The 13,426-nt window shown below is 35.9% G+C and overlaps 1 protein-coding gene across 1 annotated transcript in view; it reads right to left on the minus strand.

The window, feature by feature from the left end:
• Nucleotides 1–284: 284 nt before the first annotated feature.
• The window catches only part of TMEM135 (transmembrane protein 135), a 268,804-nt gene continuing 255,662 nt past the window's right edge, over nucleotides 285–13,426 (minus strand). Inside the window, exons 11-15 of the mRNA XM_069564786.1 lie at nucleotides 10,648–10,711; nucleotides 9,606–9,682; nucleotides 5,305–5,403; nucleotides 4,436–4,503; nucleotides 285–2,668 (exon numbers count right to left, since the gene is read on the minus strand). Of these exons, the coding sequence (XP_069420887.1) occupies nucleotides 2,536–2,668; nucleotides 4,436–4,503; nucleotides 5,305–5,403; nucleotides 9,606–9,682; nucleotides 10,648–10,711 (441 nt within the window). The 3' untranslated portion in view covers nucleotides 285–2,535. The remainder of the gene's footprint in view (nucleotides 2,669–4,435; nucleotides 4,504–5,304; nucleotides 5,404–9,605; nucleotides 9,683–10,647; nucleotides 10,712–13,426) is intronic.

A 13,426-nucleotide genomic window follows, 5' to 3' on the forward strand; every position in this document is an offset into this window, starting at 1 on the left:
GTAAGAATCTGACAGATTTGAGATAATTTGTTATCCTGCAACTTGTCTTTTCTTTTTACTTGGTTGGTACCAATGCTAAGATTTTATTAATTCAGGAGATAGCTAATGAATACAGGAAACACTCATAACCCTATTAAGCACCCCAATGCTCTGTTTTGCAGTCTATATAAAGATGTAGCAAATACTAAGAGGGCATATTAAGTGTTTGATATACTCAGGTCTAGTAGAAGGAAACTTACCATAGATAGGACTTCTTCAGCATAGAAATTGGACTAAAAAACGTATTGTGGAATGGAGACATCTATTTGACTTTATTTATGATGCCAAGGTATCAATCAATACTTGGTTAGTCAGAGGTAGAAAGACATTCATTTTGATTGTCTTCAGGAACACACCGTTTCTTTGTGTCTGCCTGAACAACTATACTTTGCAGTCTGTCCCAATAAAATAAAATTGTACTTCTCTATTCACCATTGCAAACTAGTTAAATGTTCATTTCAGCTATACATTCATTATTATACTCTGCTTTATGACGGCTATTTCATTTTATATAAAATAAAACATGACTATAGCTTGTGTTAAAAAAGATAGATCATAGAAATGTACCTTTTGACCAGTAAAATTTTACTAAACAATCTCATCATATTTCAGTAGAATTTGTCTTTCAATTTCATAGTTTTTTTGTTTGGTTTTTTTTTTACTGTGAATGAAAACAAGTTACGGATTAAAAAGTTTTCTGTTTAACTGGACAGGAAAAATATTATAAATGTAATTTCTGAATAGAGAAAATAAGACGCAAGTAGCAGTGCTTTCTTCACTGCTGTAATACTTCATTTTTAAAGGTAAACACAGGAGCAATCATTTTGATTCCAGGAAATAGAAACTTAAAACTGAATTTACTAATCAGTTTGGAATTCTGAAGCCAAAAGGATCCTTTAACCATACTGCCTACCACACAAGTCATCCTAAAAAGTTAATCATAATAAAATTTTGGCCTAATTAAAATGGCTTCTTTCTGATACTATGGTACCAGAGCCTGTCTTTTTTGTTGGGTTTCAATCTGCCATAACAACCAGATTAGGATTACATGCAAACAGAAGCATACAAGGCTTGACGAAATTGAATATGGAGGATTAAGCATTTAAAGTTTGGGTTATGATTCTTGTTGCAACACAAGTTCCACTGTATAGAATTTAGAACATAATTCTATAGAACATAATTAATTTACAACAGCCTAAGACTTTTCAGCAATAAAATTATACTTAAAAAAATATACCATTATCCCTATATGTTACATTAATTGTAGATTTCACCACCACTTCAGCCTTGTATTAGCTTAGAAAAGAATAACTTGTCCCTGAAAAACTCTAAAGAGTGATGGTATTTCAACCAAAACTGTCCTGCACTGACTCACAATCAGCAGTGACCACATTTTGTCACTTCCTTGCTCTAACAGGAATAAAAATGTTGACAATGAGTTCTTGAAAACAGACTACAGAATCTGCATCCAATTAGTAATGAAATGTATTTCTTCACAACCACTGGATTTTTAGAATGTTTTTAGTTGTCAAACAAGTGAAACAGCTGAGGGAACAAACTGCCAAACCTGCCCAAACTACTTTTGTTCCATAGAATTTGATCCCTTCTAAACAGACAATGGCATACAAACTTAGCTATGATGAATCCAGTCCTTGTAAATGAAAACAAACGTAATGAACCTATAGGAGGAGGTTTAAAAATAACTTCATTTGCTTTTAAATATTCAAGTGTAACGTTTCCACAAGAGACTAAAACAGACATTCACCTGTATCAGATTTGTCAGTTTCCAGCTGATTCTAACCGGCCATTAATACGTAAGGGTCACTGGGCTGCCAAAGAGCCCAGCTAAGCAGATCGTGGGGAGATACGAAGAAGGAAACCACGGATGCCACAGCCTTTGTCCAAACAGTGTGAGACCCGTCTTTGCATCCCTGAAGCAAGAATGGCCACTTTCTCCAATTAAATTGCTCTATACGAAATAAAGCAGCATTGTCTGTGAAGAGTTACTCCATACCCATAACATTTCACGACTAATTCAAAAGTTAAAAAAAAAAATACAGATCAAATCCATGTACCCGTGATCCTTTTGTATCTTAAAATACAGCTATATTCTTAGTTTCCACCAAGAATTATATTGGAATGAACTAAAACATCTTTTAAAGTCATTTTAAGTATACTCTTATTTGTTACTACATTTCTACATAGATTATTTAATATTGCTTGTGGACATAATTTAATCGATAATATATCATAATTTCAACCACTACAGTGACCCAGAATGAGATTCTGGCTATAGAGGGAGCTTAATTATTAAGCAACACTTTCCTAAAAAGCTTCTGAATTTCTGATTGGTAAGAAAATCAAACAAAAAAGAGCATCCCTCATTGAAATAACACTGAAGTTCAAGCTCGGGCCCTCTTCTTTGTGTTCAGCATAATTAACTCTCCAGGACAAAATAATGAAACATTAAGCCACATTAATAAGTTACAGTAATCTTCAAGAAAACTCGATGGGCATCTCTGGCGTTACAACTGTGTATCTTGGATCCAACCTAGGGATGAAGTCCGGGAAGTTTTTAGACGCACCGGTACCAAAAACATCAAGGACTTTCCGGTTCATGACAGCAAACCTATAAAACAGAGGGTGCAGGGAGTGAGTACTTAACGACGTTGTAAAAGAAGATGATTCACTTCATTCATCTTTCATGGGAGGGAAAGACAGAGGAGCTGACACGGCAAGAGACTCAATGGCGGATTCGAGAGTCATTTTGCTACTCTTCCTCAAGATGCACTGTCTCGAGTTTCCTTTGAAAAGATGCTGGTCCCCAAACCTGAAACCCCAGAGATTACCAGCATCATTTCAAACCCTTCCAGAGCTCTTTCCTCTAGATTGTGTCAAACAGAAAAGTAGGTTCATTGTGGTTTTCTTGATTAATGGATGAATATAATTATAAGAAGCCACATATATAATGAATGAGCTGACATTTACTGAAAGGCAAAGGTATTAAAGGTAATTCCTCCCATCACTGAAATGTTAACGTCTCACAATCAACAGAAAATACATTCAAATGTGCAAATATTTATGACTGAAGAGGAAACGGCTTATAGGTTTTCAAGTTTCTAATACACACAACAGAGTAAAAACATGCCCTCACTTTATCCATCACCTAACCTAAGAGATAAGAAATTTTTTAAAGACACATATTCAGCTCATGTGCAGGATAGACCTGCATCTCTGTGCCTGATTACAAGCTCTTCTTCTCTGGGGAAGACACCAGGGTGAAATTAGCTTTGAGTCATTGGCCAGTGTCATTGTTCCAAGAACCAATAAATGTGACTTTTAGCTCCTTTCCAACGCTAAGTTCCCTTCCAAAATAATCAACGGGTTAAACTCACTGATGTGCAAAGAAACATAAGTGACAAAGAAATAAATGATCAAATGATAACAATATAGATGAATAATGTAGATGTTAAATGATTAAATAATAATACTACTACACAGTGTCATGGCTAACAGAAAGAATTCTGCAGCCAGACTGCCTGGCTCAACCCGAGCACCATCCTTTACCAGCTTTGTGATTCTGCAAGTGCTTAAACTCTGCGTGCATCTCAGTCTCCCCACAGGTAACGCCAAGATATTAACAGTACCTAGTACCTATCTCACAGAGCTATTTAAAGGGTTAAACACATATGTATATATATGTGTGTTGTATGTGTTAATGTGTGTATCTTAAAACCACTTCTGGGACATAGTCAGCACTATACAACTGTTTGCTACTATTACTATTAATGACAGCAATGTTAATGGCAGCTGCTATTTACTGAGTGCCTACTAAGTGCTAAGGGCTGCCACAAACATCGATTTTCCTACAACCATGCAAAGTATGTATTATTCCTTCACTGTAGAGAGAAGGAAACTTGAGGCTCACGAGGGTAAACAACTTTCCCAACCAGTGACACAGTGAAGGGTGCCGGAGCTGGAGTCAAACCCAGGTTTGTTCAACTCCCCAACTCACAGTCTGTATATCAGGCTAAGTTGCCTCTCACAGAATTAGATTATAATCAGGAAATGCAAATACCAGCACCAATAAAGAACACGACAGTAAAGGCAAAGAAAAATATGCTTACAAAAATCAGGTAAAAGAATATGATTATTTTCCATTATTTTTCCCAAGTGGAAATCAGTCTATTGTTTAGATAGGATTTCTAATGAATCTGTTTAGTATTTTTAAACAAAAAGAAACATCCCATGTTATTCTTATTAAATTTTAGTTCAAATTTGTTTTACACCTAGATAGCTACCTTACCTCCCTCAAGCAGACAAAAAGATTCAAAATCTTTTTTGTGGTAATTGCTTTTTTTTTATGATCAGTTAAAATATCTCATAGATATCTTACCTGCCCTTGGTGAGTCTTAAAAGGAACTTCCAGTAAGATGGTCGTAAGGTCTGAACTTCCATGACAGCCTAAAATTATTCAATTTGAGACTTTTTTTAGTAAATAGCAATATTATCTGTCTTAGGCAATAGAATACTTTTATTTCTATTTTTACCACTCATTGTGTAAAAAAAAAAAAAAAAAAAAAACCAACCCCGACAGTGAAAAACAAGTGTAAGTTGACTTTCTAGAATCTTTATAAATATGCCTTCAAATACCAATATTGTACATGAAATAATGATTGAGTTAATAGTCATTATTATTAGGAAGCATTTACGAGATATCCATTAGATAGCTGGCACTTCACTAATCATAATGAGTTTACCAACCTGGCAGGATTATCGTGAGAAAGTGCAAATAAAAGCTGTCCCCAAACTCTGCAGAAGTCCTAAGATCATTAACGTCAATAATGGTGATTACAGAACTTGAAGAGACTGGACAATGCTTTTATTAAACTAGAGTTTACCCCTGTCCTCACTGCTTGAGTAATGTTGAGGAAATACAATTATTCTTATTTATGTCCATGGGATCTGTTTTTCCAGAAGTAAAATTAAATGAGGGCATTCTAGCCAAAATACTGGAGTGATAATTTTCCTAAAAAGCTGTACTCCATTGAAACCTAAAAATGGTTGTGATCGTAAAACATGACCTGGCCCACTAGGTTAACATGTTTAATGATTGGATACTTGTCAGCTATCTTGCTAATAAGACAAAAAAGCATACAATGTAAAAAATGGAAATGCTTCCAGGCCTTTCTTTCCTCCTCATTGGCTTAGTACACATTAGAAACATAAATAATTCTATTTCTCATTTCAAAAAGCGATACTTACTGCCTGGAAGCAAATTGCTGTAGAGATGGAATAGATGATAGTGTCTGCATGGGGAAAATAGGGCACCTTTCCTGCTTCAATGCCTTTGAAATACACTGTCTGCAAAACAAGCATAACGGGAGATTTATAAGGAAAACAACTTTAATAGCATTAACAACAAAGTGGAGCAATACGTTCCTCATCTACAACTATTTTTTCTACCTTCCAAAATCCTAACACTCCTTCCAGAGCTCAAATTACAGGTGTATCTTCCCGGACAGTGTTCAGTGCCAGCCGTTTCCTTTCCCTCAGCCCCTCACCCCAGGCCCCAGATGCCAGTAATGATACGTTTCTGTGAAATTCAACAGCACCTGATTTCTACCTCTTTCCTGTCATTTATTCTTCAGGGTTTTCTGTACAATGTCCAAGTCTTCCCTTCTCTGTGAGATCTATTCATTTAGTTCAGTTTAGTCGCTCAGTTGTGTCTGACTCTTTATGACCCCATGGACTGCAGCACACCAGGCCTCCCTGTCCATCACCAACCCCTGGAGTTCACCCAAACTCATGTCCATTGAGTCGGTGATGCCATCCAACCATCTCATCCTCTGTCGTCCCCTTCTCCTCCTGCCCTCAATCTTTCCCAGAATCAGGGTCTTTTCCAATGTCAGTTCTTCGCATCAGCCAAGGTACTGGAGTTTCAGCTTCAACATCTGTCCTTCCAATGAATATTCAGGACCAATTTCCTTTAGGATGGACTGGCTGGATCTCCTTGCAGTTCAAGGGACTCTCAAGAGTCTTCTTCAACACCACAGTTCATAAGCATCAATTCTTCCGCACTCAGCTTTCTTTATAGTCCAGCTCTCACATCCGTATGTGACTACTGGAAAAACTGTAGCCTTCACTAGACGGATCTTTGTTGGCAAAGTAATGTCTCTGCTTTTTAATAAGCTGTCTAGGTTGGTCATAACTTTCCTTCCAAGGAGCAAGTGTCTTTTAATTTCATGGCTGCAGTCACCATCTGCAGTAATTTTGGAGCCTAAAAAAATAAAGTCTGTCACTGTTTCCACTGTTTCCCCATCTGTTTGCCATGAAGTGATGGGACCGGATGCCATGATTTAAGTTTTCTGAATGTTGAGTTTTAAGCCAACTTTTTCACTCTCCTCTTTCACTTTCATCAAAAAGTTCTTTAGTGCTTCTTCGCTTTCTGCCATAAGGGTGGTGTCATCTGCATATCTGAGGTTCTTGATATTTCTACCGTCAATCTTGATTCCGGCTTGTGGTTCATCCAGCCCAGCATTTTGCATGATGTACTCTGCATGTAAGTTAAATAAGCAGGGTGACAATATACAGCCTTGACATACTCCTTTCCCAATCTGGAACCAGTCTGCTCTTCCATGTCCAGTTCTAACTCTTGCTTCCTGACCTGCATATAGGTTTCTCAAGAGGCAGGTCAGGTGGTCTGGTATTCCCATCTCTTTCAGAATTTTCCATAGTTTGTGGTGATCCACACACTCAAAGTCTTTGGCATAGTCAATAAAGTAGAAACATATATTTTTCTGGAACTCTCTTGCTTTTTGGATAATCCAACAGATGTTAGGAACTTGATCTCTGGTTCCTCTGCGTTTTCTAAAACCAGCTTGAACATCTGGAAGTTCACGTACTTCAAGCTCAGGTACCGTTGAAGTCTGGCTGGAGTGTTTTGAGCATTACTTTACTAGTATGTGAGATGAGTGCAATTGTGTGGTACTTTGAGCATTCTTTGGAATTGCCTTTCTTTGGGACTGGAATGAAAACTGACCTTTTTCAGTCCTGTGGCCACTGCTGAATTTTCCAAATTTGCTGGCATATTGACTGCAGCACTTTCACAGCATCATCTTTTAGGATTTGAAATAGCTCAACTGGAATTCTATCACCTCCACTAGCTTTGTTCGTGATGATGCTTCCCTAAGGCCCACTTGACTTCGCATTACAGGATGTCTGGCTCTAGGTGAGTGACCATACGATAGTGATTATTTGGGTTGTGAAGATCTTTTTTGTATAGTTCTTCTGTGTATTCTTGCCACCTCTTCTTAATATCTTCTGTTTCCGTTAGGTCCATACCATTTCTGTCCTTTATTGTGCCCATCTTTGTCTAGAAAGATCTCTAGTTTTTCGCATTCTATTTTTTCCTCTATTTCTTTGCACTGATCACTGAGGAAGGCTTTCTTATCTCTCCTTGTTATTCTTTGGAACTCTGCATTCAAATGGGCATATCTTTGCTTTTCTCCTTTGCTTTTCACTTTCCTTCTTTTCATAGCTATTTATAAGCTATTTATTTTTCACACTCCTCAGACAGCCATTTTGCTTTTTTGCATTTCTTTTTCTTGGGGATGGTCTTGATCCCTGTCTCCTGTATAATGTCCTGAACCTCTACCCAAAGTTCATCAGACACTCTGTCTATCAGATCTAATCCCTTGAATCTGTCACTTCCACTATATAATCGTAAGGGATTTAATTTAGGTCATATCTGAATGATCTAGTAGTTTTCCCTACTTTCTTCAATTTAAGTCTGAATTTGGCAATAAGGAGTTCATGATCTGAGCCACAGTCAGCTCCCAATCTTATTTTTGCTAACTGTATAGAGCTTCTCCATCTTTGGCTGCAAAGAATATAATCAATCTGATTTCAGTATTGACCATCTGGTGATCTCCATGTGTAGAGTCTTCTCTTGTGTTGTTGGAAGAGGGTGTTTGCTATGACCAGTGCATTCTCTTGGCAAAACTCTATTAGCCTTTGCCCGGCTTCATTCTGTACTCCAAGGCCAAATTTGCCTGTTACTCCAGGTGTTTCCTGACTTCTTACTTTTCCTTCAGTTATTCTTTCATTAAATATGTACTGGTATAAATCTGGTTAGTGCATAATAAATACTAACACACTCTAATCAAGATATCTATATAGATTAGATTGCAGACCATCACATGGGTATGTATGTATGTTTATGTCTATCATGCATGTATGTATGTGTATATATTAACATATAATATATATTATATGTTGGCTCCCCAGAGGAAAGAGCAACTACTCTGTCTAGGACAAAGGACCAAAGAGAATTTCAAAAATGACTACATTGAGTAGTGTTTCTCAAACATAAAAACCACTTCTTAAAAACAAATTTCTAATTGTCATGGCCTGATGCTTTTATAATACAATAAAAATGAATTATTGGGAAAAAATTTAAACACAAAGTTGAACTAAATTTTTACTATTACATTAAAAAAACAAATTACTCTATTAAAGTGCTATTAAAGTTTCCAAAAGCTTCCTCTCAATTTCTATCCTTTTTTTGTCATGAACTGGTAATGTGCAGTTCATGGAGCAATGTTAGTCTGCTGACCACACTTATAATAGTGCAATCTTCTAAGAGGTCTAGGATCAACAACTAAGTAAGAGAGGAAAAGGAGGGGTAACAAATAGGGTGAAAATGCATGATATTTATGAGGAATTTCCAGCAAGTCTACATGGCTAAAAAATGGGATAATTCATGGAGATGGGTTTTCTGGATTGTGGGAATGCTAAAGTGAAACTAATATGAAAAGTGGAAAGATGACCAAGTCAGAATAATGTTTCAATAGGTTGGAGGGAGGTTTAAGAAGATATGAGTGGTCCATGAAATAAAGAACATAAAATAATTTTTTCAAAGAAAAAAGTTACCTACGCAGGTGATTTTTACTTAATATTCATTATACAGTAATACAGCATTTTAACATAAAACTAATTTCAATTAAAACAAAGAGACTGCAAAAGACATGTGTGAGGTAATATTGAAAGTATAAATTCTAATTGGATAAAGATAATATTAAAGAATTAGCAGACTCCTAAAATGTATGATATGCATTTTGTTTATACCCTGATGGCATTGTTGATTTGTTTGTTTTTTTAGGAGTCTTTCTCCTTTAGTTTTATTTTTCAAGGACTCTTTCTCCCGAGTTGTTTCTGAATGGAGTGACTTGATGTCTGGGATTTGTTTTAAAACACTTTGGTACCTGGGGATTTGCAGCAGTATAGATGAGAGGAGACTGGCCAAATGCTGCTAACTGTTGAAGCTATATGATGCGCACAGGAGGGTTATCACGTTATTCTTCCTATGCTTGTGCATATTTGAAAATGACACAGAGGAAAAAAGGAGAAATAGGAAAACTGGCTTTGTAAAGAGTCATAAGATTCATAAAGATTCACTTTCATAAGATTAGAATTTGCTTTTGAAACTGGGATATATATTATTGCTGAAGTAGCTAAAAGGCTCTATATTGTTTGGCTGTACATGCATAAAAATGTTTGCTTACCTCTACCAATTTGGAAGCTAAATACATGGAAATTGTTGTGCTTTTATAAAACATCATTGATACTCCTGCCAAAAATCCTGAAACAATAAATAAGGCAAAACCGATCAGAACTCAAAAGGACTTCTTTGTTATTACATCACTTGGAAACATTAATTCACTTAAATAGGAAAGCATGGATTTAGCACTGCCTTTTGCTATAACAAAATCGAGGACAACAGTACAAGTACTGATATGAAAATGGGGTGAATTCTTATTTATCATATTTTTCTAAACTTAAAAATTGACCTTCAGAATTAAGAACCATAGTTCTGATAACATAAGAAACCTCACAGTTTAAATTAAACTTTGAAAAACAGCAGTGGTCTTACCAAATATAACAATTTTTAAAGGCTACTGGTATCATTTCTCATTTTAAGTGGAAATATTCATTCATTTATTGTCCTAAGAGCTCAAATTATACTTAGTGCTGTCACCACACTTCTCTCCATTGCTTTCAATCTTTAAATGGAAAAGCAAGGTGGTGAGAGGTCTGCAATACTAATAGCAGGGACATTACTAATAAATATCTGAAAAATCATCTAGTCAGCTTAAGTAATAAAATATATTGAGCTGACAGAAAATGTTTAGTTTTTATGTTTATAAAATTACTTGAGTTCCTTAAAAAATTATTTAAAAACATGTCAGCTGCCAGTGGTAAAATCAAAATACTTTAAAGAAATTAGTCACTTATTAACATTTTATGTTCTTTTGTGACACGTTCCCTAGAATTTCTGGCCTGTCACAGGACAGAAACCCAAGTCATTATGTTGCCAACTCAAAACATCAGATGGCAAGAGAGCCTTGGTATGTTCAATTTCACAAGTATAAAATATTAATACTAGTGCCTTGATGGGGATTCTATTAGAAAAAGGAAGATACAAGGAAATCAGATGAATTTGAAAACCATTTCTGCTTCACTCCTATCACTGATTGATGGGATAATATATGTATATCATCTACATTTTATATATGTTATATTAATATATATATTATATTATTTTACCAGCTATAATGGCATGCAGTTCGTCATCCAGATTTCTGACCCAGCGCAGGAAGCAACTAGTACCCTGTATCAACAAGAAAATACAATTCCTTCAGTTGTTTCAGTTCTAAGAGAAACACTGCACATAACATCTGTAATGGGTGAGTCATCAGCTGGCCTTGGAGGCAAATTGGTGATCTTATTTAAATTAAATAAGGTACAAGATATCACAAAAAAAATTAGGTTAAAAAAAGAAATGAGCTCTGGAAATGGTAAAATGAAGGTCAACTCATTAGTTTATTAATAGAAGACATGTTTTTCTTATCTTGTGCTGTGCTAAGTCGCTTCAGTCGTGTCTGACTCTTTGAGACCCCATGGACTGTAACCTGCCAAGCTCCTCTGTCCAGGGATTCTTCAGGCAAGAATACTGGACTGGGCTGCTGTGCTCTCTTCCAGGGGGTCTTCCCTACCCAGGGATCAAACTTGCATCTCTTATGTCTCCTAGGTTGGCAGGTGGGTTCTTTGGCACTAGTGCCACCTGGGAAGCCCTTTTTCACCTATAATTGCTATAAAAATGAATCAGCTCTCTAAAGCAGTGGTCAGAAGACTACAATCCACTAGCCAAATCTAGCCTGCCATCTATTTTTATATGGCTCATAAGCTAAGAATGTTTTTGTATATCTCAAGGGATAAAAGTAAATAAAAAATATTTTGGGATGCATGACAATTATATGATACTCTAATACAGTGTGATTAAGTTTTACTGGAATACAGCCATGGTCATTCATTTATATATTGTCTATGACTGCTTTTACACTATAAGAGCAGAGCTGACCAGCTGTGAGTGAGACCAAATGCTTCACAAAGCTTAAAATCTCTACTATCTGGCCTTTTACAGAAAAAGTTTTCTGACTCCTGGACCAAAACAAAAATAGCAACAATGCATTGTGGGATTTATAACATATAAAATAATAAATGAATTGCACAAAGGACGGGAAAAGAGAATTCAAAGGTGTGGTAAGATTCTTAAACTATACTAAAGTGGTATCAGTATTATTTGAAAATATTGACCAATAAATTAAAAATGCTTATTATAAATGTTAATGAAATCACTGAATTTAAAAACAGGCATAAACAATAAGTCAATAGTGAAGATAGAATATAAAAAAATACAAAAACCTAAAATAAATTTAAAATATATAATGCCCCAAAAATCCAGGAGACAAAAAATGAAAACAAAAAAAGAAACAATAAAAAATAACTAATAAGGAAGTAGATATAAATTCAACCATATCAATAAATGCATTAAGTCTAAAGATTCCAATTAAAAGACAGAAGTTATCAAATTGGATATAAAAGTAAGAATCAACTACATGTGGTCTAAAAGAAACAAAACTGAGGTCATGGAAAGATTAAAGGGAAAGGAAAATATACCATCAAAAATAACTGAAAGAAAGCTGAAGTAGCTGTATTAGTAACAGACAGTAGACTTCAGAGCAAGGAATATTACCGGAGATAAAGAGGGACATTACAAAATGGAAAAAGGGCCAGTCCACGAAGAAGACACAGAAGGAATAAGGTTTGTTTCCCTCTCCTTCCCTTAACTACATTTTTATGGAGATGCAAAAAAGTGATAAAATTTTCAAACATCTCATATGACTTAGAAATATGCTGTATCAATATTTTTATAATAGATTTTCTGACCCAGTTGCATTGTATTTAGTTTAATTTATATTACCTAAGCAAATAAATAGTAGCTAAATGAAAACCAACCAACCAACCTATGCTCTCAGACATGTTAGATGATGGAGAATAACCAACCTAGGCTAACAATGTCAGAGATAATTCACATATAAACATTTAAGGGTTTATCTTAAGAATAAATACAAACACGATGACACAAGAAATGAAAAAGAATTTGAATAAAAACATATAATCACCAATATTCTGTTCTATTATTAAAAATAAAAGTAGAGTTTCCTAGTCAAATCATACTGAAAATGTTTTCAATGTTAGTTACGTTTCATAACGAGTGACTAATTAACTATAGTTTGGGGCTTCCCTGGTGGCTCAGAGGTAAAGAATCCACCTGCAGTGCGGGAGCCCTGGGTTTGATCCCTGAGTCAGGAAGATCCCCGGAGGAGGGTGTGGCTACCCACTCCAGTATTCTTGCCTGGAGAAAATGTTTTCAGTGTTAGTAAGCAAGTGATTAATTAACAATAGTTTACACTTTGTCACTTTTTCCTTTTCATGTCTAAATACTTTCTCCACATTTACCTTTTCTTGGAGAAGGACATGGCAACCCACTCCAGTATTCTTGCCTAGAGAATCCAGTGGATGGAGCAGCCTCGAGGGGTGCTCGCCGTAGGGTCGCACAGAGTTGGACACGACTAAAGTGGCTTAGCATGCATGCATGCATTGGAGAAGGAAATGGCAGCCCACTCCAGTGTTCTTGCCTGGAGAACCCCAGGGACAGGGGAGCCTGGTGGGCTGCCGTCTATGGGGTCATGCAGAGTTGGACACGACTGAAGCGACTTAGCAGCAGCATACTTACCTTTTACAGGTAAACTTTAACATAAAATGAAACATAACCATCTTATACAAAATAATTCCAGAATTCAATTTTTCACAGCAGTTTCTTTTAAACATCTGTGTCTATACTTGTGTGTGTGCACGTGTATGCAGACAGCTCAACCTCAGTTAACACACTTTACCATGTAAATTTAGAATATAAATTTTAGATGTTTCATAAAATATGTCAGTAATATAATTTACATATCAGTGATTCCCGATAAACAAA

This window comes from Ovis canadensis, chromosome 21, assembly GCF_042477335.2.
Source record: "Ovis canadensis isolate MfBH-ARS-UI-01 breed Bighorn chromosome 21, ARS-UI_OviCan_v2, whole genome shotgun sequence".
NCBI classification, from domain to species: domain Eukaryota; kingdom Metazoa; phylum Chordata; class Mammalia; order Artiodactyla; family Bovidae; genus Ovis; species Ovis canadensis.